Source organism: Ciconia boyciana, chromosome 9, assembly GCF_034638445.1.
Source record: "Ciconia boyciana chromosome 9, ASM3463844v1, whole genome shotgun sequence".
Classification (NCBI taxonomy): Eukaryota; Metazoa; Chordata; class Aves; order Ciconiiformes; family Ciconiidae; genus Ciconia; species Ciconia boyciana.
Genome location: NC_132942.1, coordinates 33,593,508 through 33,616,760, shown reverse-complemented (window position 1 = coordinate 33,616,760; position 23,253 = coordinate 33,593,508). Strand labels below are relative to the sequence as shown.

The 23,253-nt window shown below is 48.8% G+C and overlaps 1 protein-coding gene and 1 long non-coding RNA gene across 3 annotated transcripts in view; one reads left to right on the top strand and one right to left on the bottom strand.

Annotated features, from left to right (window-relative positions):
• LOC140656627 (uncharacterized) overlaps positions 1-10,348 on the bottom strand; it is a 45,814-nt gene extending 35,466 nt beyond the window's left edge. Inside the window, exon 1 of the long non-coding RNA XR_012044126.1 lies at positions 9,031-10,348. This is a non-coding gene — a long non-coding RNA (uncharacterized lncRNA). The remainder of the gene's footprint in view (positions 1-9,030) is intronic.
• TSHZ3 (teashirt zinc finger homeobox 3) overlaps positions 9,559-23,253 on the top strand; it is a 66,485-nt gene continuing 52,790 nt past the window's right edge. Inside the window, exons 1-2 of one of the 2 annotated variants that reach the window (XM_072872569.1) lie at positions 9,559-10,103; positions 10,790-11,344. In XM_072872569.1, coding sequence (XP_072728670.1) covers positions 11,305-11,344 — 40 coding nt within the window. In that variant the 5' untranslated portion in view covers positions 9,559-10,103; positions 10,790-11,304. Of the gene's footprint in view, positions 10,104-10,389; positions 10,693-10,789; positions 11,345-23,253 lie in introns of those variants that run through there. The other variant, XM_072872570.1, reaches the window with a different exon arrangement.

Genomic DNA, 23,253 nt, shown 5'->3' with positions numbered 1-23,253 from the left:
CCCTCCGTAGGCATGTAAGTGTTGTTATTTTAACACCAACAGCTGTAGTTAAAAAAAATACTATCAAAAACTCTGCAAGTCCTGCTACAGCAACTATAGATAGAAAGACAGTGACAAAACAGTTAACAACTCCAAAACTGGCAGAAACGGGGAGAGGCAGTAACTTCACTTACTCCCTTATCAACTCCAGCAGCTCCTTTTTTCTCTGAGTAGCTGCCCTGTCTCTCAGGTGGAGACTATTGGCCCCTGAAGGGAGCAGAAGTTGCCTGTTCCCTCTTTAGGAGGATGGGGAAGGGTCTGTTGGTGATGGCACCTTGTGTCCTGCCTGGCTGCTGCAGGTGTGAGCGGCTGGTGAGGAGGAGGTGGCAGCGGCGGTGGTGAGCTCCAGCTGCTGGGGGGCTGTGTCCTTTCCCTGGGGGCCTGCGTTTGGAAGCTGGGGGGGAGGGGGCTGTGTGCCCTTCCACGTCTCATCCCTCCTCTGGCTGTCACTCTGATTTCCAAGGTACTGTTGCCCTGATGTTTGGTTACTCCAAGGGGAGAAAGAAGCAACAAATTTACTGAAATTGTCTTGAGATGATTTTCTTCTCTTGTGGGGTTTCTGTGTGAAGGGGGTATCTACTCTATTAACTCCCATTAATATCAAACCTCTACTGTTAATAGGATTTGCATATGGAAAGGAAGAGGATTGACCTTTAAATTCATTAAATAAAGCAAATTTAAAAAAATAATTTTAGTTAAAAGCATTAGCATGATGAAAAATACAAGAACAAATACATAGACATCAGTATTGGGCTTTCGTTAACACTAACGAGCAAATTATTGCAGGGGAAGATTTGCATCATTGGAATACATATTCCAGCCTCCATACTGATATATGTGATGCGGGGTTATCTTTGTATGGCTCCTCTTTCAGAATATATTTTCCTCTTACAAAATAGCCTCTTTTTAACTCCCATTGGGGACCTCCTTATAAATGAGGAACTGGTCCTCAAGGGACTGGCCTGGCTAGAAAAGTGTGTTATTTAAAAAAAAAAAAAAAGCATATTAGAATACTAAGCAATATAATTAGTTCATTTCTTTGGTTTTTTTAGAAAATCTTAAAAAAAATGTATAGCCATGTTTTAACTAAACATATTCTCTGGATGTTTGAATTGTGTAAGAATTAGAAAATCTTGTTGTATTTTAGAGGGATAAATTGCCTCAATTTAAGGTTCTCGCTCTAATCTCCAATATGCAGTCAGGTATCACCACTCTTGCAAAGCAGCTACAGTGTCGCGAGTAAGGGATGCTTGCCCACAGAGCCGGGGCCGCAGGCTGCCCCTCGGAGGGGCATTCTCAGCCCATGAGTGGCAATGAATGTATCCATCTCCTCATCTTTTACATGGGAACAAGCATAGGTTCTCTATACCAAAACTGGCTAAATAAGCAGATTCAAAATATTATTGCTCCTAATAATAAATATTGATTTACACATGCTGAAAAGCTTCTGCTGCCTTCACAGCAAGTAGTCTGAAATATAATTAGATTAGTAACAGTTTTACCACCATATTGCTTTTTGAGTCTGATTCTGAGACACCGATGTCCAATGGTCTCTGGATCTCTGGCATTGCTCCGCTCTTAACCCATCCGTGTCTCGGGTTTCTGGCATAGCCCTCTGTAAAGTACTTTGAGATACTCAGATCAAACTTGCTGCTGGTTCCAAGTAGTATTAATCAGTAGTTTGTGCTAGTTTGTTATGCAGCTCAGTCTATAAATTCAGCTATTCATTCTGTTCCTGTTCTACCTCAGGTCCCCACAAGTGGGAAGAGGTGAAACCGTTCGGGTTATTCTTCTCGGAGCTCAGCTAATGTCATCTGCTGAATACAGCTCTAAACATCTGAAGCTGGTGAAATTAAATAAAGTGCGAGCATCCTTTGCTCTATAGCTCTTTGCCTTTAAAACAATTGCTTATGGTAACCTTAACAGTAGTATATTAAGAAAAAAAATCCTCATAAAAGAATTTAGTGTTAGGATGGAGCTCTGCCTGATACTAGAACAATTATGGAGCAGATGCATCCACTCCGAACAAAGTGACCTTTTCATCAAGTTACAAAACATTAAAGGTTAAAGAATGTTTGAAAGGAAGTTAATACTTTTAAAACACTAGAAAAAAAATGCCGTTCTTTCAAGACCTGATCAAAATCAGTGGGAAACTGTAAGATGACTCTTTAGGCACATCCAGTCATAATTTAGGCAACTCTTATTGCAGAAGGATATAAGGTATTTTACATCGTCTGCTTTATCTTAAAATTAGAAGTGCTTTTTCAGAGAAGAAATGAGATTTGATAAACACCCAATGAAAGAAATCTGCTCTAAAGCTGGTTAATTGCAATTTTAAAGTCACACTTCTTTCTCTCCATTGTGTAGAGATGGCATGAGAACAAAGAGACGGAATCAACGACGGTGTCAGATTTTCGTAGTTTCCACGTTGCATCTGACCTGGATGGTGCAAACTCTAGTAGGAGAGCACAGAGCTACTGCTCCTGCCTTCGCGCTTCCCCTCACCGCGGCGAGCACACGCACGCACGTACATACATACATACGCACGCACATACATACATACACACATTTACAGCCGTGACCTGCCCGCCGTTGCGGGGACGCTGCTCCTGCTCGCAAACCAACCGCGCGGGAGGGGGCCGAGGGGACGGCTTGCACTGCCCAGAGCAAGGCGAGGCTGAACCGCGCCCTGGGGCGCGGGACGCGGGGGCAGCCCCGACAGCTGCCCGCCCAGGGGGGCTGCAGCAGCCGGCCGCCTCCGCTGCCCGGCCGCCTCCGCTGCCCGGCCTCCCCGGGGCCTGTTTGCTGCCTTGCCAGGGCGGCTGCGCCCAAACAGCGGCTTTTTATGGTTTTTATTATTTTTTCTTGGAGAAGGGGCGAGGGTGGAGCACGCTGGGTGCCGGCCGGGTCCCGCCGCGGCAGGGCCGAGCCCAGCGGTCCGCTCCGGGCGCCGCGTCCCCCCGCGGCCGGGCCGCCTGTGCGGAGCGCCGCGGAAGGCGGGCGGAGCGTAGTTCGAACTCCCGCACATGGCCTGCGTCATCCGGGTCCCGTGCTCTTCGTACATCATAAATTTAATACAGCCCTTCTAAACAGTAGTTGCTGGGCATGCTGGGGAGCGAGGATTTACGGCCCGGCAGCCCCTCTATGTCTTTTTTAAATGCCCATTGGCCGCGTGCCACGCCGTGGCCTACCGGCCTGCACAGTTTCATTCCCCAGATCAAAGAGGCGCGTCGAGGCGCGGAGGCGGCGGGCGGGAGGGCGGCAGGGGAGGCCCGCACCTCCGCGCAGCGCAGCGCGGCGGGCCGGGGCCGGGGCCGGGGCCGGGGCCGCGGGGCGCAGCCGGGGCGGGGCTGCGGGACCGGCCGCGCCGCCGGGAGCCGGTTGTTATCCTCGGCCCGGGGCGCGTCCCCTCGGGGGCAGCGAGCTCCTCGCCGCGCAGCCAGCGCTCTTGGGGGGCGGCGGGGACGATCGTAGCGCTTCTCTTCCCTTGGCGGTAGAGTAAGGAAGCAGTGGGGCTTGGAGCGTGCCCGCAGCCCGGGAAAGGTGCGTTGTTGGCAGAGGGATAACTTTTTTTGTTTAGGAGAAACTTGCATGGCTTAGTGCAAGCACTATGTGCAAATCACAAAAAAAAAATCTGCCTGGGAAATAACTTTCTGTGAAAAGAGAGATTTTGCTCGGGGTTAGGCTTTATCAACGTTCCACTTCATATATTTTTCCCTGTTTTTTCAAAAAAAAGTGTATCTGTGCACAACAAAATATTTATTGCGTTAAATCACAGGCGGTCAGCAAAGGAACAGCTGGGGTAGCTGTGCAATGAAAACTTTCAGATGATGCGAGAAGTAAGAGGGGAATCCCTTCCCCTTCTGGATCCTCCAAACGCCTTTCAAATTAACCAGCTCTGAGGATCACTGCCAGGCTCCACAAAGGCGTTCCCAAAGCCCGCAGCGAGTAAAACTTTGTATAGGTAAAATTAGCTAAACCCTTTCTGCTAACACAATAGCTTTTGTTGTCACATATGGTGGAGTTCCAGGATCTGTAACTATTTTTCATAAAAGATTTTCCTACTGCCCAAGTGAATACATTACGCTACAGTAGCTCTGAATGGTATCGCTTATTTCCTTCAAAGCAGCGGCCGATTGTTTCTTCAGAGACCCTAAGTCCTTTCGAGGGAGGGGGGGAAGTGATAGTTCAGCGGGGCTGAATCGCGACGGTAGATCTCATTTCATCACGCATCATCCCCAAAAAGTGCCGCCCCTGGGAGAGCGGCAAGTGCCGAGGAAGCGGGGCGGGGGAGGCTCGGGGCGGGCAGGGCGCCGGGGCGGGCGCTGGCCGGGCCGAGCGGGGCTCGCCGCCCCAGGCTCTGCCCGCAGGAAGCCCGGCTGGGCCGGGGCGAGCGGGAGCTCGGGGGCCGCAGCCCTTCCCCGGCCGAGAGGCACCGCAAAGCGCGACGGAGCCTCTGCCCCCCCCCACCCCCCGCGGGGACGCGGCCGGGCCCCGGCTCTCCCCGGGGGAGAGCAGCAGCAGCAGCAGCACCCCGGCAGAGCCGGGGCCGGGGAGCTGCTCTCGCCCCCCAAGTTTCATTCGCGAACTTGCTGGCACCCGGCGGCGGGCCGCTCTCCAGCCGACGTGGGGCTGGGGGCTTCGCCGCCGCAGGGGCCCCGCGGGAGAGGAGCCGCCGCGGCCCCGGCCGGAGAGCGCCGCCCCCGCCCGGCGCCGCGGGGAGGGACGGACGGACGGACGGAGGGACGGACGGAGGGACGGAGCGCCCGCCGCGGGCACCTCCCGGCGCGGCCAGCGGCGCGGGGGGCCGCGAGGGCTGCGGGCGCGGTGCGGGGCGGGTCCGCTGTCCCGCTCCGCCCGGCGGCTGCAGCGGCGGGGGCGCCCGCGCGGGGCCGACCCGCTCCGGGAGTTTCCTCGCAGCGCCCTGCGGCTTCCTCGGCCAAAGGTTCCCCCCACCACTGCGGGCTGGTGTTTTCTTTGGGGGGGATACACTTCTGGTATCGGGGGTTAGGTGGGGCATTACTTTGAGCTCAGACGGGAGCGAATCGACTCGGAGAAGGTTACCTACAGCTTAAAAGGAATGCTTCAAAATGCTAAGACACTGGCCGTGCTTACGCGTTCCTATGCATTTTCCCCGTGCTCTTTCCGAAATGCCTGTGCCTGATCGCAAGGACGCTGCTATCCCAGGTCTGATTTTCTGGGGCTTATTACATGTCAGAACTGCGAAAGTCCTCTGGACAATTTACAGACAAAACATCTGGTTCGTTAAAGCAAAGCTACTGGACTAAGACAAACAAACTTTGCTGCTGTGTAAATTCACTTATCCAAACAATTTACATTCAAGCAAAGATTTTAGCCCGAAGAAAAACTTTTATTCATTTGTATTCGGGAGGTTTGGGAATTCATAGGCATTTAAAAATAATTTTGCTCTAATAAAGTTGTGTAGATATTACAAAATGTCTTTGTTCTCTTCTCAGATGATTATTGCTGTTATAATGGTTATTGACAACACTTTGTCTTTTAGAAAAGTGGAGTATCGTTTCCGGTCGTGGGCAGTGGTGTTTTTAAACAAACTTGTCAGATCCACGTTCATCTAGCCCAGCCTTAATGAAAACTGTTTCCTCTTTGTTCTTCGCCGGCAGAAACCGAAGCACTTTTCGCACACTTTTCGCATTTCGATGGAGAGCCAGCGAGGCGTTCGGGAGGAGGAGAGCTTTCTCCCTGGGACCGAAGGCGGCGGTGGCAGCCGGCGGCTGCCTGGACGCCCGGCGGGGCCGCGGGTGCCCGGCGCGGCTGCGGGCTGCCGCGCTCCCCGCGCTCCCCGCGCTCCCCGCGCTCCCCGCGCCCGGCCCCGGGCGATGCCCCCGCGCCGCTCCCAGGGCCCGCGGCTCCGCCTGGGCGCGGCGGGGGCCGCCCGCAGGAGCCGCTGGCAGGTGAGCGCCCGGCGCCCTGCCCGCGCCTTCCGCCGGGGCTCGGCCCCCCCCGCGGCCGGGAGCCCGGCCCCCGGCGGCCCGGCCCCGGCGCGCCGCCTCCTCCCTCGACAGGTCGCTCCCCGGTCGGCGGGGCACCCGGCGCCTTGCAGCCGGCGCCTCGGAAGGCCCCAGCTCGCTGCTGCCCAGCCCTTCCCGTGTGTCCGGGGACGCTCGGCCGGTGAGGGGCCGGTGAGGACCCGCTGGCTCCCCGCCGGCTCCCCGCCGGCTCCCCTGCTCCGCTCGAAGGGGCGGAGGCGCTCCGCAGAGCCGGGCGGCTGCCGGGGGCCGGGGGCGAGCGCCCAGGGACGGAGCAGGTCGCACACCGGGCTTGACCCCCCTGAAAAGCAGTCAACCAACGCGAACAAACGAGTCTCCGAGAGCAGCACACGCACATGGGGACCTCGACGTCTCCCTTGTTCGCAAGGAACAAGTGGCGAAACATCAGCACGCTGCTCGGGAGAGAGGTTAAAGCTCCAAACGCGCCGATGTCTAGGAGGCGGCTGCTCCAAGTTTAATAAACTTCCTTGCTGATCCTCTCTGGCTATCCCCGGAGCTAACGGCTCATTTCAGTGGTCCTTCTAGCAGCTCAGCCCGCTGCCTCCGCTCGCACCCGGGTGGAGGGCGAGGGGTTTCTTGGGAAACTGTTGGAGTTTTCACGAGGGGGAATGAAATGAGCAGTGAAAATATACAACAAAGAAAGGCACTAAACGGTGTGCACTGTTGAAATATAAAACATTCTTAGCTGATGGAAAGTTCGGGAGTGATGGTTATCTAATTATGGGACTTATAAATAATTGGTACCTTGGTTTAAAACTGCCGGGAAGAGCGAGCTTGGAGCTGAGCCTCATGTGCTGAGTCTTTGTAGATGGAGTCTGTACAGTCATCGATTTTATGCATTATGTTTGTAAATGTTACACTTAATAAAATTACGGGTTCTCGCTCTCTGAAATAGACTGTGACCCCCAAAGAAGCTGATGCACATGAAGGGATCTGCATTTCTCTCTGTAATTCGTCTGACAGAAAGTCCAATAGTTTTTTTTTTCTTCCTGAAAAAACTGGATATAGTTAACAACCAAATTATTCCACAACTTCCTAAGCGTTTTGGCACTAAGAGTTGCGAATGTGTAAGTGCAGTGCATGTGCCTGTGTGCACGTATATCTGCTGCCTCTTTCTCCCTCTCTCTCTCTCTCACACACAGGCACGAGAGTTATTATTTCTAATTGACCTGAGAAAGTTCCTCCAGTTACTGTTTACGGAAAGTTTAACTGTTTTCATTCAGCCCCCCTCCAGTCCCAAACGGGTGCACTGTTACAAGCCCATTACCCTCCGCTGCCAGCGCTTGTGGCCCGCCCTTTCAAAAGCAAGGTAAGTGTTGTTGGACAAACCTCACCATACAGCAGGGATGGTGATTTTCTCGCAAATGTTTGTTTTAGTGACACCGTTCAGCTGCTGAGGTTGCAACCTGCCAGCATCTTCCACACAGGCTGTACTTCTGCGAGAGGGAGAGCTCTGCTAGGGAGACTGTTGGAATACACATGCCACTAAATCCGTAAATACACGCGTGTAGCTGAGTGCAGCAGCGAGAGGAGGACCGCACGCCCGGGAAGCCGAGCCGAGCCTGACCAGCCGACGCCAGCGGGAGGGCGCGCACCCCGCCGAGCCGCCCTGCAGAGCCCGGCCCCGCTCGGGCGGCCGCGCTCCCCAGCCCCGCTCCGGCGGCCGGCGGGGCTCTGCGCCCTGCGCCGGGCACGGCGGGCAGCGAGGGTGCAGTGCATCCTGCGGGCACGTGTGACACAGCGCTAGCGAAAGATGAGCAGGTTTAGAGGGGGGGAGGTGGAAGGAAAAAAGTTCTTGCAACTTGCAACCCCCCCAGATTAGTGGCTGGCCGCTGCGGCATTTTCCTCAGGATGCTCTGCAGCCAGCTAAGGGGAGATGAGAACAATTGCTGGCTTTGGAGAGGACTCTCGCACACGTAAGAATCGCCTCTACAGGACTGAAATGCCTAAACACGCCTCGTCACTTTTATTTTGCTGTAGTTTTCGGGGCGTTTTACCAGCGCCCGGTGGCAGGCTGACCTTCCCCGCGCTCTGTGCGGCCGGGCAGGAACAAAGCCGGCCGGGGCTCCCGGCTCCCCGCACTCTGAGCGGAGTCTCCGAAAGTTTGTTGCAGCCTCTCCCGCGCCAGAGCTCGGAGACATCCTCCATGTTGCGCAGCGCCCGCCGGCTCGGCCGGCAGCCTCCTAAGCCCAAAGTTCACCCCTCTCCCAGGCTCCGTGGGTGAGTCGGTCCCGAAGCAGCCATCGCCCCGCCGAGCCGGCAGCCCAGCCGGGCTGAGCGCGGAGCGGCCGCCCGGCCCCGGCCCCGGCCCCGGCCCCGGCCCCGGCCCCTGCCCCTGCCCCCGGCCGGCCGCATCCTTCGGGGGGGCCATAAATTATTTAGGTTTTGCACTTCCTAATTCCTACTTGAAGGGGGAGGAGGGAGAGAGGAAGAACGAGTTATTAATCGCAGCCTAGCCCTCTCTGTTTTCCAAGGCTGTCTAACATTTGTAAATACTTATGCTGCGGCTGGTCCCCTCCTTCCTGGTTAAGTTGTTTAGTATGTTGGTTATTTGTACCGAATCCCGGTCTGTGTTGTGTCTGATGTGTTGTCGTTGCAATGTGCAGCCAGGGTGACACTGATGGATGCGCCAATGGTGAGACGGACAGATGTTAGGGCGGATCTAGCGGCATGCACCGCCACAGCGGCGGAGCCCGCCCGCTCGGGGCTGCCAGCCGCGCCGCAGCCCCGCGCCCCGTCCTGCTGCAAGCGCACACTCACGCACACACGCGCGCACACACGCACACACACACACACACGGAGGGGTTTTTTGGGGAGGGGGGGAACGTCTCGGTGTCGTCTCTTAAGTAGATCTGATCGCTCCTTCTGTGAGCAGATACTGTAACTGTGAGGAGCAACCAGCGAGTATCAATGAGATGGAACTGAGCGAATTTGGCAGCAGAAGCGGCAATTGACAACTCACCATTTTCTTGTTTGCAAGAAATGTTTCGTTTTCCCCCAACAGTAGCAATTTCCCGGGGACTTTAGGCGACTGCGATTTTTTTTTCATCCTAAAGATCAGCTTAAAAAAAATAATCAACTCATAACAATAATAATCCAAAAAAAAAAAAATCCCAAACCTTCTCCACCCTTCATGTAAAGTGTTTGAATTTCCTGCAACTTGAAAAGGAAAGCACGAGCAAAAGACCGGCACGGCGGCTTTATAAGATGTGAAGACGCAACAACATCTGCACTTAGTCAGGTATTTGGAATTATCCCAAATCTCGAAGAATGGGGGCGAGTGGAGATTTTTTTGATCTTACCGTAAAAGTGAGATCATCCTTTTTTTTTATTCCTCCCCGTGAACTTTAAAAAAAAAAAAAAGAAAGAAAGAAAAAAAATCGCTACTGGCTTTTTTTGTTGGTTTTTTTTTTTTCCTTCACTCCTCCCAAGCACAGGCGGCCTCGGGCAGCGCGGCGGTGCCGGTGCCGGTGCGGGCGCGGGTGCGGGGCCGCCGTGCCCGGGCGCGCAGGGCGGCGGAGGCGGGAGGCCGGCGTGGGCCCCCGCGCGCCCCCCGCGCCCCGCGCCGCCCCGGCCCTCCCCGCTGGTGCGCGGCCCCGCCGCCCAGGGATGCACAATCAAACCCGCAGCACATCGATCCGCCGGCGCTCGCTGAACTGAGCGCGGCGGCTCGCCAGTGAACTTGGACCAAAAAAAAAAAAAAACCACCCAAAAGAGAGGGAAAAAAAAAAAAGACCCAGAAAGAGGGAAAGAGAGGGAAAAGTGATCTTCCCCGAAGAGCCGGGCGCGCGCGGGGCGCGGGAGTGCGCGGCCGCTGCCCGCTCCCCGTCCGGCCGGCGGCACCGCGGGGCAGGGCGCAGCGGCTCAGCCGGCGGAGACGCCGCCGCTAACGGCCGCCGGCCGGAGCGGCCCCGCGGCTGCCGACACCCGCCCGCCCGCAGGCGCGAAGCGGAGCCCGGGCGGCTGTGGCGCCAGCCAGGTGGGAGCCGGAGGGCTGGATGTGTGCCGGCGGGCGGCCAGCTGCCCGGCGCGCCGGTGAGTGGGGCCGGGGCGGGCGGCGGCGCGAGGTGCGGGGCGAGGCGGGGGCCCGGGCTGCCGCCGCCGCCGCCGCTGTCACCTCGCGGGGCGGCCGGGCGCCGCGGGGACAGAGCTGGAGCGTCGGGGGCGGGGGCCGGGCCCTCCTTGCCGGGGAGGGGCGGAGGGGGCAGAGGCTGCGGGGCGGGGGCGGCGGGGGCCCGGGAGGGTCCCGTGCCCCGGCGTGGCGGGGAGGCGATGGCTGAGGGGGGGGCGGGGGCTCCGGGGGAACGGGTGTGCGCGGCGGCGGAAAGGGAAGGGCTGCCGGCGGGGAGCGGAGCGGCGCGGGCTGTCCTGCCCTGCCCTGCCCGGCCCGGCCCGGCCCGGCCCGGGGGCGTCCGGCGGGCCGAGCCCCTCCGCCGCTGCGGGCTGCTGAGGAGAGCGGCGGCGGCGGGCGAAGTTGGGCGGCGGAGGGGGCGCGGCGAGGGGGGGGCGCCCCGCCGCTGCCGCCGCCGCCGCCGCCCCGGGCGGACCCCTGGCCGCCGCCGTGGCCGTGGCCGTGCCCGGCCGGCGGCGGGCGGTCCGGCGGCGCGATGCGCAAAGAGTTAAGGTGCCGTCCGGGGCGGGAGGCGGTGGGAGCGCGGTGCCCCTCTCCCTCTTTGCGGACTAGTTTGAGTGACACTGCGATCATCTCGTTTCCCTTCAAGCTTCGCCTGTTGCCGCCGCCGCCGCCGCTCCAGCGCCGAGCCGGGAGCCGGGGAGTGGAGAGCGCAGGCTGAGGCTCCGCCGACTCCTGCCAAGAAATCCCGCGTCTTTATGCCGTGATCTGCCAGCCCGGCCAGGCACCGGGGGCGCAGGGTGGGGTGGGGGGGACTGCGGGCTCTCCCCAGCCCTCCCGCCCGCACACCTCTTCGGGGGGCTTCCCCTCCTCCTTCCTCCGGGGCGATTTGTCAAACTTCCCCCCTCTTCTGCCAGCAGCAGCAGCAGCAGCAGCAGCAGGGCTGTCCTCTCCTCTGTGCCGCCTCCTCCTCCGCCGCCGCCGCCGCCGCCGCCTCCTCCTCCTCGGCATCGTGTATGCACAGCAACAAAAAATATATCCCCAACCCAGCCCTCGAGCCGAGACTGGAGCAGCTCACCGGATCTCTGGGGCTAAAGCAACTCTTCCCACCCCCGCGCCCAGGCAGCCCCCCCCCGCCGGCGCCGGCGGCCGCAGGAGCTCAGCATGCCGAGGAGGAAGCAGCAAGCGCCCCGGCGCGCAGCAGGTACGAGAGCCGCCTTCCCCGGCCGTTTGTTTCTCCTCTCGCTTTCCTCCGTCTCTTTCATAACCGCTTTCCAGAGGGCTGAGCCCGTCGGTCTGTACCGGGCTCCCTCCCTGCCCCGCTCCCCGCGATCGCACGCTGCATGCCCTGGATTTTGCAGAGCAACTCTTGGTCTGGAGGCACGACAGTGTGGCTTGGGAGATTTTATTTTATTTTATTTTATTTTCCTTTGGGGTGGCAGGGGTGGGGGCGCATGAAAGCCCTTTCCCTACTTTCGTACCCACTTTGATTTATTCCTAACTCCGCCATCGCCCGACTCGGTGCTGGGGGCAACACTTTGTGGAAGCCAGGCGGGTATGTGCAGGCACATGCTACATGTACACGTATGATCTGTGTGACCCTGGGGGGGGGGGAAGGAGGCGAATTTTGTTCATTTCCAGCCCGTACTTTGGCACCTACTTTGCTTCTCTCCCTTGTAGTCTTCGTTCTTCTCCATCCCCTTCCCTCACATGCAAATGGTTTGTGAAAGCTAGCGAAAATACTCTTTTTTAAATTTTTTTTTTCTGTAAAAAGAGATAGGATATGTATAAATACATGGTACGCTGTGAATGAAGTGGTAGGGACAAAGTGATTTGGAGGGTCTGCGGTGTTACTTGAAGATCCAAGCCTAGAACTGGCTCCTTTGCTCAACTTTTATCTTTTTCTCTCTTCCCCTTGTACTGCACTGGAGGTGTCTCTGCTGGACAGACAGACCCACCTAGTTGGTCACTTTCTGTGGCAACCTCTTCTGTTAATCCTATTGATTTCTTATTTATGAGTCCAGATGAGAAGCTGCAAAGGAAACCAAAGAAAAAAAAAAAGGGTCTGTGTATTGTCAAATGACTGGCAAATGTTTCTGATAGTGCCTTTACAATTTCCGCCCTTTTTTTTTTTCTTTTTAGAAATACTTTTCGAGGCTTTGTCCTGGTGAGGTTTTTTGTTTGTTTGTTTTGTTTTCCTTATGCCAGAAATGTCATCTCCTGTTAAACTTAAGCAGTATTTTTTTGAAAAGCCAAATTGAAAAGAAAACAGTAAAAAAAAAGCCCCACATAATTTTACAGTAATCCTTAGCTGGGGATATGTGGGCTGGAAAAGGTTTCCTTGGCCTGTTGCCATCCTTGATTTGATGGCTGATTGATCGCCTGTCATCTGGCTGCCTTTGATCTATTCATTCCCGATAAACATCAATAAATCACTTGCCATGGTAACGCCAGACTCCGTGACGTCACACGTGGCCTGTCAACTCTCTGTCAGCACAACTTCAGGGGCTCCTGGCTAGATGTGCCACATAGCCACATGGACGAGGGCTTCCAGAGGCATGGGGCTGGCTTAGGTGGAGGAGCAGGATCGGGTTTGGTTAGGGACAGATCTGAGGGACCAGCATGTAACACCGTAATTTGCCTTTTACAAAGGAAGGCTCTGTACCAAGAGGCCGAGCGTAGAAGTTTTCCAGAGGCTCCGGCAGCATTATTAGTAGTGCATTTGTAGTTGTGCTTATCACAACCTGAAGCAGGTAGTCCTACAACTTGGTAGGGCGTTGTTAGAAAACAGGCATTCAAAAATGTGCCAGTGCTTTCACGCTGTCTGACAACTTCTGAGTGGTGTGGTTTGAATTTAGTAAACAGCAAGGGATTCGGGGAGTAATACAAATTGTAAATAACTATGTCCACAGTTCCTTTCTTCTCTTCTTTGACATATACATGCATTCATCTCTATTTGAAATAGAGAAATAGACTTTCTGGCAGTCTTACTCCATATACTAACAGCTAGAAAGTTTGGAAAGTTTTGCAGTACGGTAGTGATACGATCTAGCAAACAATACCGTAGCCAAATACTTCACGATAGTAATTTTGCATTTCTGGCCCGTGCCATCAAATAACACTTTTCAAATAAATTGAAAAGGTGAACTTTTCCTAATACTTAGGAAATTCTATTTTGTAACATTAATTTAGTTCTGCAAAATCTAGCTCTTCCAAGTATTTGACATATTTGACCGTGCTGTATGTTGGGCTCTCCGTAGGCTGGAGGAAAATGTTTCTGCACTAAACACACATTCTGAGGTATCTTTTTCTCTCTCTCTCCCACTCTCCATCACTCCCTCCTTTCTCAAGTGGATCATCCATGATGTGCGATCTATCTTTCATATTTAGCGGAAGTGTAATCTCTTTAAACTTTTAGCTTTTTGATAGCCACATTAGACATTTAGTACTGTGTATAATTGCTTCCCACTGAAATGCTGTTTTATTGGTCACATTGGAAATGTTACTTTTTCTAATAGCAGTTAAAGCGAAGGCTTCTTTTTTTAACACCTTAAAAAACAGCTAAGAAATAACAGGTTAGTTAAGAAATATTCATTACAAAAACTTGACTGCAGGACTAATAGGAGATGGAAGAATGGTTTTGCTCTATCAAAATGACCCGTCAAAACGACTTTGTTTCATATTTGATTTAATTGTCTCTCTCCTGACAGGCACATTCATCAATAGCTTAATGGTCAATCAGAAGTTGGCAGAGTGAGTGCTTTCATTCTTTCCCATACACTAGCTTTGGCTTTACTTTATCAAAATGCCTCTGCCTAATGGATATGGGGGATGTAGAATGACTGAAGGGCTACTTATTTGAGAAGAGTGAAAAAACAAGAACATTTATGCTGTTGATAAGTGCATGAAGATAAATAAGTGAGCTGTATGAGGCGTTTTATTTTAAGACAGAAGAAACTTACATTTTTTTTTCCTTCTTTTTGGCCTCAGAGCTGCGAGTTACAAGGTTCATGACTGCTTTTGTGGCATACTGAGAGTGATGACAAATTGATTGCTTGGTACTGAGAGAGGAAAAAAAGGTGGTGGTGGGGGGAGAATTAAAGATGTCTGCTGATTGGTAACTCAGGAAATCCAGTCCCCAGCAACCTTGAGAATACTCGAGAATTTTTTTTCTCCAAACTGAAAGGTCCGCTCAGCCATAAAAAAAGAAAAGTTGTTTTGCCAGCTTCATTAGTGTTCACCTAATTAGCTGTAAACCTGATGGATTCCTGACAGCTTTAATGATTGGAGATGACAAGCTCCACGCAGTGTCATCCAGCAGAATTAGGTTTGCAGCTAGTTTGATGTAATCAAGTTGATATTACACAGTCCTGGTTGCCTTTAGTTGTGCATTAACTCAATTTTCTGCTGCAGGTGACAAATGGGCTTTGGTACCTGGATAATCATGTCATAGGAATTAGGGCCCTTTTAATGGTCTGGAGTAGAATAACAACAACAAAGAACTCTCAGCAGCACAGAGCTCGCAGACATAACAGACAGGTGCACAAATTCTTTATGTCTAGCCCAAGTGTTAACACCACACTGTGGAAGACTAAAGCTGTCTCTGAGAATCAAGAATCTGGAAAAATGATAATTTTGGTTTGTTTGCTTTGAGACTCGGGTGAATATCATAGATAAATTTGGGAGGAAGAGGCAGGGATCGCAGTTTTATTCCTCACCTGTTAAAGCAAGAAGATGGTCAGAATTGCTGCTCCAACGACTTCTGTCATTTAAGTCAGAAGGAAGAAGGTATTTACTGGTTAGAGGCTACTGTCTAGGAAAGCTAAGATACTGTATTAATAGAGGCCAGTCTTGTTCATGCAAACAGTAATTATCTATCCTGAAATTATAGCTTTCACTTGCAGCCTTTTTTGAAACCTATTTAAAAGATCAAGAAAATGTACTTCCTACTGACAGAAATGACTTAATACATATTTTGTATACATATAAAGCTCTTCTGAGGAGGGATTGGGAGCTAATGATTTGTTGGAAACTAATTTACTTTTTTTTTTTTTTAAGTTGAATAAAACAATTATTGTTTTTTAGACCCAGACAACCGCACTGAGTTGTCAACCCTCTGGAAAATAAACAAACAAACTTGGGCCCATGGTGGTTTTTTTTTTCTTATATAGTATGGTTTAAACCCTAAAGATAGCGGCATACTTTTTGGGCTCCTCACAACTTCAGTGCTTACATTCAAAAGGTGCGCATGGCCTGTGTGAATACTGAAATACATTAAATTGGTTTTCAGAGGTGCGGAGCACTTCCACTTTTCAGGGCCTTCAGTGCTCTTGCTAGTTATCAGCACCTCCAGAGCGAGGCTGGGAGTGCACCACAGAAATACAGATGCAAGATGGCATGCAGGTTGTGCAGCCGGGTTTCCAGGCAGCTCCGACTTCAGGAAGTTGAATGCTTGCTTTAATTTATGGGAATTGCTTGCAACTACATACATACCCCAAAAGTAAATGTAGCGATAAAGTAGACTACCTATAAAGGTACTTGCAGTGTCAGCCCTTGGTATGTTGTTTGCCTCCAAACCTGCCACATATTTCTCTGTTGGACAGAGATTCTTCCTAGCAGCAAGCTGACAAAATGATTAGTTATGGCTGTCCTCTGCCTTTTTTTTTTTTTTTTCGGCAAAGTGTGAGGAACAATGCAAAAAAAGAAAAAGGGGCATAAATATAAAAAGGCCTGATAGATTCCCCTGAATATCCGTCTGGAAAACAGAATTTTCCAGAATCAGCTGCCATTTCTCCCATTAGCTTGACAGCTGTCAATTAGGGCTTCAGTGCTCTCCTGGGCCACAGTTTATTGCGTGCGGTTGATGTTGTCATTTTGTTCTCGGTTTTGCCTTGAGCACTATCATGAGCAGGAGTGAAATAGTCAATAACTGATGTATCAGCAGTTATTTCTTAAATTGGCTTACAAGTCTGCATTTTTCCTCTTTTTACTAAAGATTGTTTTGTAAAGTGATTAGAATGAATTGTGACTGCTGCAGGGTTATGGGAAATGCAGTGAAGCTAGGGTGAGTTAGCAGGATTAGAGTGGGTCCTTTTTGTCAGCCCTGTTTCCAGGATTAGTGGAAACTATATAGAAAAGATCACCTTGAGGGTGAAGTGTGAGGTAGATTTTTAAGTGTGGTACGTGCACGCTTATGTAGAAACATATGGTGGTACAGAGTGAATGAAAAGAAATAATTTGCCAGGACGTAAAGTAACCTTACATGTTGTCTTTCTGAACAAACCTTGGCACTGCTAGTTTTATGGTGTAATAATCCATATTTTAATCCAATGTCATGACCGTTTCCTAGCGAATCCAAATACAGATTGTCAAATTTTAATGCAGCCCTATTTACAAGGTGCTGCTAGTAGATCAAGTATTAAGATGCCTGAAGTGTTGCATTGTCAGGTAAGAGTGTATGTATACGTATGGTTATGATACAGCACGGAAAATAACATAGTTGCAGAGCGATCCGTGTGTTATCTTATCTATGAAATACTTCAGCATCATTTACTAAACATTCTACCTCAGGTGTTTGAGTCTGATTTTTTTTTTCTTCTGTGTTTTAGGTGGGGTTTTTTGGTTTTGTTTTTTTTTTTTTTAAATTTAGTTACGCCCAAATTGTGGTTTATCAGCCTTAAGTTAAAAATGAAAGGTGAATACAATATATTGTATTTGGTAACAATGATATGGACTGGTACATCCAGACAGATAATATGCAGTTGTAATTAGACTGAATAGACAGGCATTCATTTTTAAATTCTTTGACACATGCATAAAATAGTCATATAATAAGATAAGATGACAATTTTATGTTAGGTTGATAAAGTGTCCCGATACATGCATTTAAATGTCTGTAAGCCTTTTTTTATCCAGACAGATTAATTCTAGTTTCCAGCATTTGCAGTTAGACATTAAATTAATTTTAAAAATCCCACTAAACAATGGATGCATTGCTTTTTTTTTGTGTGTGTGTGTCATTACCTAAAGCAGGAGGATTGAAAAAATTTATGCAATTGATTTTTCTTGATTTCAACATTTAAAAAAAATGCATGAAAATTGGCTCAAAGGATTTAAAGCATAGTCCACAAGAGACTGTATTGTAGTTTTCTTAAGTATAATAATGCAGAATAGAACATTGTCAGAGCTTGAAATTGTTTGTTACCATTTTCATAAAACGAACTGTAAGAGTTGAAATAAGTAGAGCTTAATTTCAGAGACTGCGAGGTTCATCCTACTGCATTTTCCTGATTTTGCTCCTGAGAGGTATTTTGGTCATCTCAGTGGAGAGCCAATCTGCAGAATTTAAACACTTCTCGTTGCAAACATCAACTTTAAGATATTTCTCAGAAAATGTTCAAAGGTTTTTTCCCCCGAGGGCGGAGGGAGAGCAGGGAAGGAGTTACCAGAAGATCATAAAATATCTGAAAGCTCTTTGCCAATGCCATTACCTGGCTTGTTCGGGCAGTAAAGGTGCAACTCTTCAAGAATAATCTAAGTTCGTATTTTAGACTTAATTATAAATTATTAATTAATTCTGTCAGGACACATGTTATTAATTATGACTCTCTTTTCTTCATTCAGAACAGCTGTTGGGAATCGCGTAAGTTCACTGTATTTGTTGGTGTGGGAGTTTACCAATGAAGAGCTCTCCATTGCCAGCCTGCCTTACCTTTACCTCCTACCCTCTTCATACTGGGGATTGCTGTTAAACAGCTAAGCTAAACGTGACATTGCTTGGAATAAATACAAGTTTTGAAGTGATTCAGTGTGCTCACAATTAGTGAACATTTTTACGGAGGTGGTTTTTAGGTCCTGTCCATAAATAATTCTTGTTTTAGCAAGACTGTATGGTGATGGGGAGGTCAAAAGGGCACCGACCAAGCTGTAGCGGGGGGAAGCAAAGCAGTTTTCATGCCCGTCCGCCAAACTCCCGCCAAACTTAACACATTAGCATAGAGGAAAGAGCTGTTTTATTATTCGTTTGGAATGATTCAAATTCATTTACTTTTGATATTTCCATCATTAAATTGAGCCCTCTGTTTCAGTTTCTTGTGTGTTCTTTGCAGAATGCATGTTGCATAAAATAGGCAATTTTTAATGAACAATTTAATGTAAATGGGTTCTGAATTTAAATTAATATTAATGAAGCTTTGAGTGAATTTATTTTGCATACGTAAAGGCTTGTAACTCTCTCACCCATACACTCTTGTCTTTATGTACTAACACATTGGTTAGGTGAATTGGCTAGTTTCCATATTTCGTGATTAAAAAACTTTAATGGATTTTACATGGATATTTGTGCTAGTGCAGCTTTATGCAGGTTAGTATCTCTATTAAAAAGGTACCCGCCTTTATATTCAGATTTTTATTGTTAACATTTTCCTGTGTTACCCCGCCATTTCTATATATTTCTTTCTACTTTGGTTTCGCCTTTATGCTTAGAGAAAAAATGATTCCAACAATAGTCACCACAGTTAAGATGTTTTCTTTCTTTGGCTTACCTCTAATGCATTATGTATTTAGGAATGATGGGATGTTCTATAATTAATTCTGTTAGATGTAATTGCTATAATCACTTTGATGCTACACATAATAAAAGTAATATGGTAAGCATATGAAAAAATATAAACATCTTATTGTAACACTTTATGTAAAGTTCTTTTTAAAATCTTGTTTAAAGCAGAACCTCCACTTCCGTATTTTGTCAGAGCTAACATTTATTTTAAAGTACATTACTTAGGAAATGAATGAATTTTAGATATTGAAAAGATTTTGACTGGCAGGTTGTCTTATATGTGTGTGCGTATATCTCTGATTCTGCACTAGATGTAGTTCATTAAGAAGCCAGTCTTCAGTGTTGCTACAAGTGACATGTAAATATCACCGTATATCTCATGAAATAAGAGACAAATTTGTACATTGTATTAAAATCCAGTACATAGTAAATAACACAGAAATGAAGTTGTACAGCGGAAAGCTTCTTTGTAGCGCAAAATTATGGGAAATATAAAATGTATGAAGGGTAGCATGTAACTAGAGAGGGAGTTTTTCAGGCATAGTCCCAAGTGGGAAAAAGACTATAGAAGGTGATTTCCCCCCCCCCCCCTTTTTTTTTAAACAAGTAGCTTTAAGTTATTGTTTGCAAACACAGGTTTTGATAGAGAGGAAATGAAAAAAATATGTGCAATGGGTTAAGCTGTGTAGCTGATATCCTTGATTCTGTAACAAAAAATGTTAATATGACCATAGTTCTTAATTAGTTGCACACCATACTTAATGCTGCAAAGGTCACTTGGTTTTATGGTCCAGCTTTGTCTATGAATTTGTATGTTTTCCCCCAAATTTATGTTTCACTCTCCCGTGTTTTCTAAGCAATTGAGTGTGCAAATCGTGGTTAAAATGCAAACTAGAAAGAAGATTAGAAAAATACATTTAGTGTGGACAAAGAAGATTTTTTTTTTTTTTCCTAGTGTTATTTTCAAATAACGCACAGTCTTTGCGTGGAGAGCAGAAGTATTACATTTAACTTCTGTAAGCTGAACAAACAAACCCCAACCAACCTCTCGCTGAATTGTTCTGGGGAAGAACAGAACAGGGTGCTGTTTCTGAGTATCTCTGGGACTGGGCTCAGTGCCTGCAGTCCTTTTCCTGCTAGGTCAAGCCTGTTGCTGGAGGGCCAGATCTCAGCAGGGGCCTCCTGGAGGCTTGGCGAGGCTGCTCAAGACTGGCAGCCATCAGTCATCCATCTGTGACACAGAGTCTGTTTTTGATGGCAGGGATGATAAAAGGCCTGGGAACTGTATAGGCCCTTGTAATCAGGGCCAGTGCTGACATCCTTCTCAACTTTGACAGCTTCTTCCTTTTCTCTCTTCACCGCCAAGACTGTCTCAACTGGATTTTTTTCCTCTCTCTTGTTTCATGTACTTGATCAGTCTCAGATGCTGGGAATTATTTTTTTCTGAAGGGAGGGGGAGTGTTTCTTTTGGTTTGTGGGTTGGGCAGGTGTGAGAGGAAGTCTGTTGTGTGTTTTTTTTTTTTTTTTTTTTTTTTTTTGTACTGTAGGCCTGTTGCTAATTAATGTTCCTCCATAAGATTCTGTCGGAGTTGAGTAATGTTTTTGATCTTTATGCCTGATAACTGCATACTTAATGAGATTTCAAAGCTGTGAGTGCAGCTCCCTACAATTATTGACAGATGCCTTTTCTTTGCCATTGGGTTCAGCTTCATAAATCCTCCTGCAGTAATGAGGTTCAGAAGTGCCACCCTGCCAGTGAGCTAATGAAAGAGGGGGGGAGGGAGGGAACAGCTCATGCCTGCCTGACACATTTTTTTCCTTTAAAATTTACTATGCAGATGTCAAGCTGTGGGACGATTACTTCAAACATGCTAATTTTTATCTTGCTTTTGTGTCAAGCCTGCATGCCATTTTTCCCCCCCAATAATAAATAAAAATAGAAACCTCAACCTATTTAAATTTTATCATGGATCATAACTATTGAAGACTTTGATATATGTGTGTTCTTTTGCAGTTTCCAGTCAGTGGAGCAGTTTTTTGAAATCCGAAGGGCAGAGGGAGGATAAAAAAAAAAGGCGGGGGGGGGGGAGGAAGCTGCCTCGGCCGCACGTCAGTCTGCCCTAACCGTGCACTTGAAACATCGGAGATTTCATTTTAGAGTTCTGAAACTAAATCCTGGTGGAGAATAGCCGCACCATGCCAAACAGTCGATTTCCTTTTCAGCAGAGCCATACATCACTGACCCACCCTTCCCTCCCGACAGAATGACATGTGTCATTTATCACACGGGCCCTGCCAGGCAGCGCGGGGGGTGCGGGGGGAGCTCCCTTTCCAGCAGGGCTGGCTTTTCCCCTAGCACAGCCTGGCCTCGGCGCAGCGCCGGCCGGGGAGAGGGACGGCCGGGCTGGCGGAGCGGGAGAGCGCCTGTGCTGGGGGGACCTGGCAGCGGGACTGCAGAGGTTGTGTTCTTTCCTATTATCCGCTAAGTCGCCTTGTTCAGCCCCCTGAAGATTTTCCCCTCCTGTTTTCTTTCTCTCTCACTCTCTTCTTTTTAGCCCCCCCCCTTTTTTTTTTATTTTTAAGTTTGGCAGTTGGGACAAACTGGCTGACGCGTATCATTCAAGCAGCACCAGCTTGCTGGGGGTTGTGTAAATGAATCTGGGAGCTCTTGGTTTCACATGATTCAAACGTGCATTATTGAAGATGGATGTTCCTTAAAAAAAGATTGATGATGGATATCAGGCTTATAGTGCCATTTATCATTTTGAATATTATTTAGACTTGCCGTGTAAAGCTGTAACTTGAGAGTTGGATGAGCTGGGACAGAATGGAGGCCTCGACGTGCACGTTGTGATTGATGGCTTTGCTTTCTCATTGTTTGTTACCAGATACTAGCCGGTCATTACAGGAGTGCCTTACAATTGTTTTAGGGGCTGGATTTCCGTGTGTGTATGTGTGTGTGTTTGTATAACAGAGGGAGGGACGGGCAGAGACAGAGTTAAGTTTTTAGTGAGAGCATTTCAAGAATTGTAAAGAATGTAGACAAAGCTATGGCCTGTGCGAGGATACAGGCAATCTTTTGCATGAATACAGATGCATGCCGTGTGTAACACTAAAATATAAGCAGGACTGTAGCTACTCCAGCATAGCGTTGTCAGACACTGCCAGTTCCAGTATAAAAATGTGCTTTAGAAATGTACTCGTGAACAGATTAACACAATCCAGCTTCCTTTTGCTAAGAGGCTGCATTTTGGTCCCATAATTGCAAAGAAAACAAAGTTCTAGAACATAATTATTTCAACGTTTACATTTTTCTTTTCCGCCCACCTCTTCACCCAGTGTTGTGAGTCTTTGAATCTTGGCGTTCCCTCCCAGGTGTCCAGGAGGTGGGTAGTCTGCCCATGTAAATAGCAGGGGCAATCCCTTCCCTTTTTGAAGCACTTTTGCTGGAACCAGGACACCCCCACCTGCTGGAAGAATTAAGGAAGCAGCTTTATATAGGCGATTAGGTCTTGTCTTGGAAGCGCAGGCAGTGACTATCAGGAGATAGACACTCCAGCAATAGAACAGCTTCAGCAATAGGTTGCCAGAACTTCAAGTGATGGGGTGTTTGTGCACAAACATCTCTGGGCAAGTGTGATGCACGGCCCGGTTGAACTTGTTCTGAGTTGACAAACTATTGAATGTTTGTTGCCTGGCACATTGTACAAAAATCAAATGATTGACAGGAATGGTAGGTAAAATTAGACGCGAATGGCTTTTTGTTGAATCAGTCTTAAATTTGCACAGGTAGATGGTATTTTTGAAACGCTGCTTGTCACATGAACTTTTTCTTTGATTGCGAGATGCCCTCCTAGCAAGAGGGAATTACAGCAACGTTTAATAAACAACATACAGCATTTAGGTTAAAACATTTCACAAAGCCATCAGTGACTTTATATGAGTTTTATAGAAACGAGTTTTTCAGAAATCTAGTGTTTGTTATCACTGCTACAAATTTTGGTACACTCAGTTGCCAAAAGTAAGTTGAATTCAAGTTTATATACTTCATTCAAGTCCAACATCATGAGAAAACCCTGAAAAATATAATATTTTCTGTAAAGCCTTCAAGAGTAGAAGGTAAAACTTTGATCTCCTACCCCTCCACTTGTGTAGCACAGTAGGTAATTGAAGTACAAGTGCCAATTTGCTGGAACAATTGTAAACACACCTTGATACAAATGGCATCATTGCATTCTTACTGATTAGAAAACTTTGCTATTAATAGACACAAAGTCCATTTCAGGTGTAATTGGTAAGGAGCTGAGTGCACTCATGGGAAGAAACCTTGTTTTGTTTTTTGTTCGCTTTTATTCTTATCCCTTTTTTCAGTTTTATAGCTGGAGACATGATTTATTGCAGCCATCCATCTTTGGGGCTCATCCATCACATCCTGGTTGCTAGGCAATCATGGCAGCAGCTGTTTGCTTTGAATCAGACAGAAAAGTTGTCAATCATCAAAGGCAGGTGAATAGCATTAGAAACACGCTATTGTCAGACGGAATAATTAATCAAAG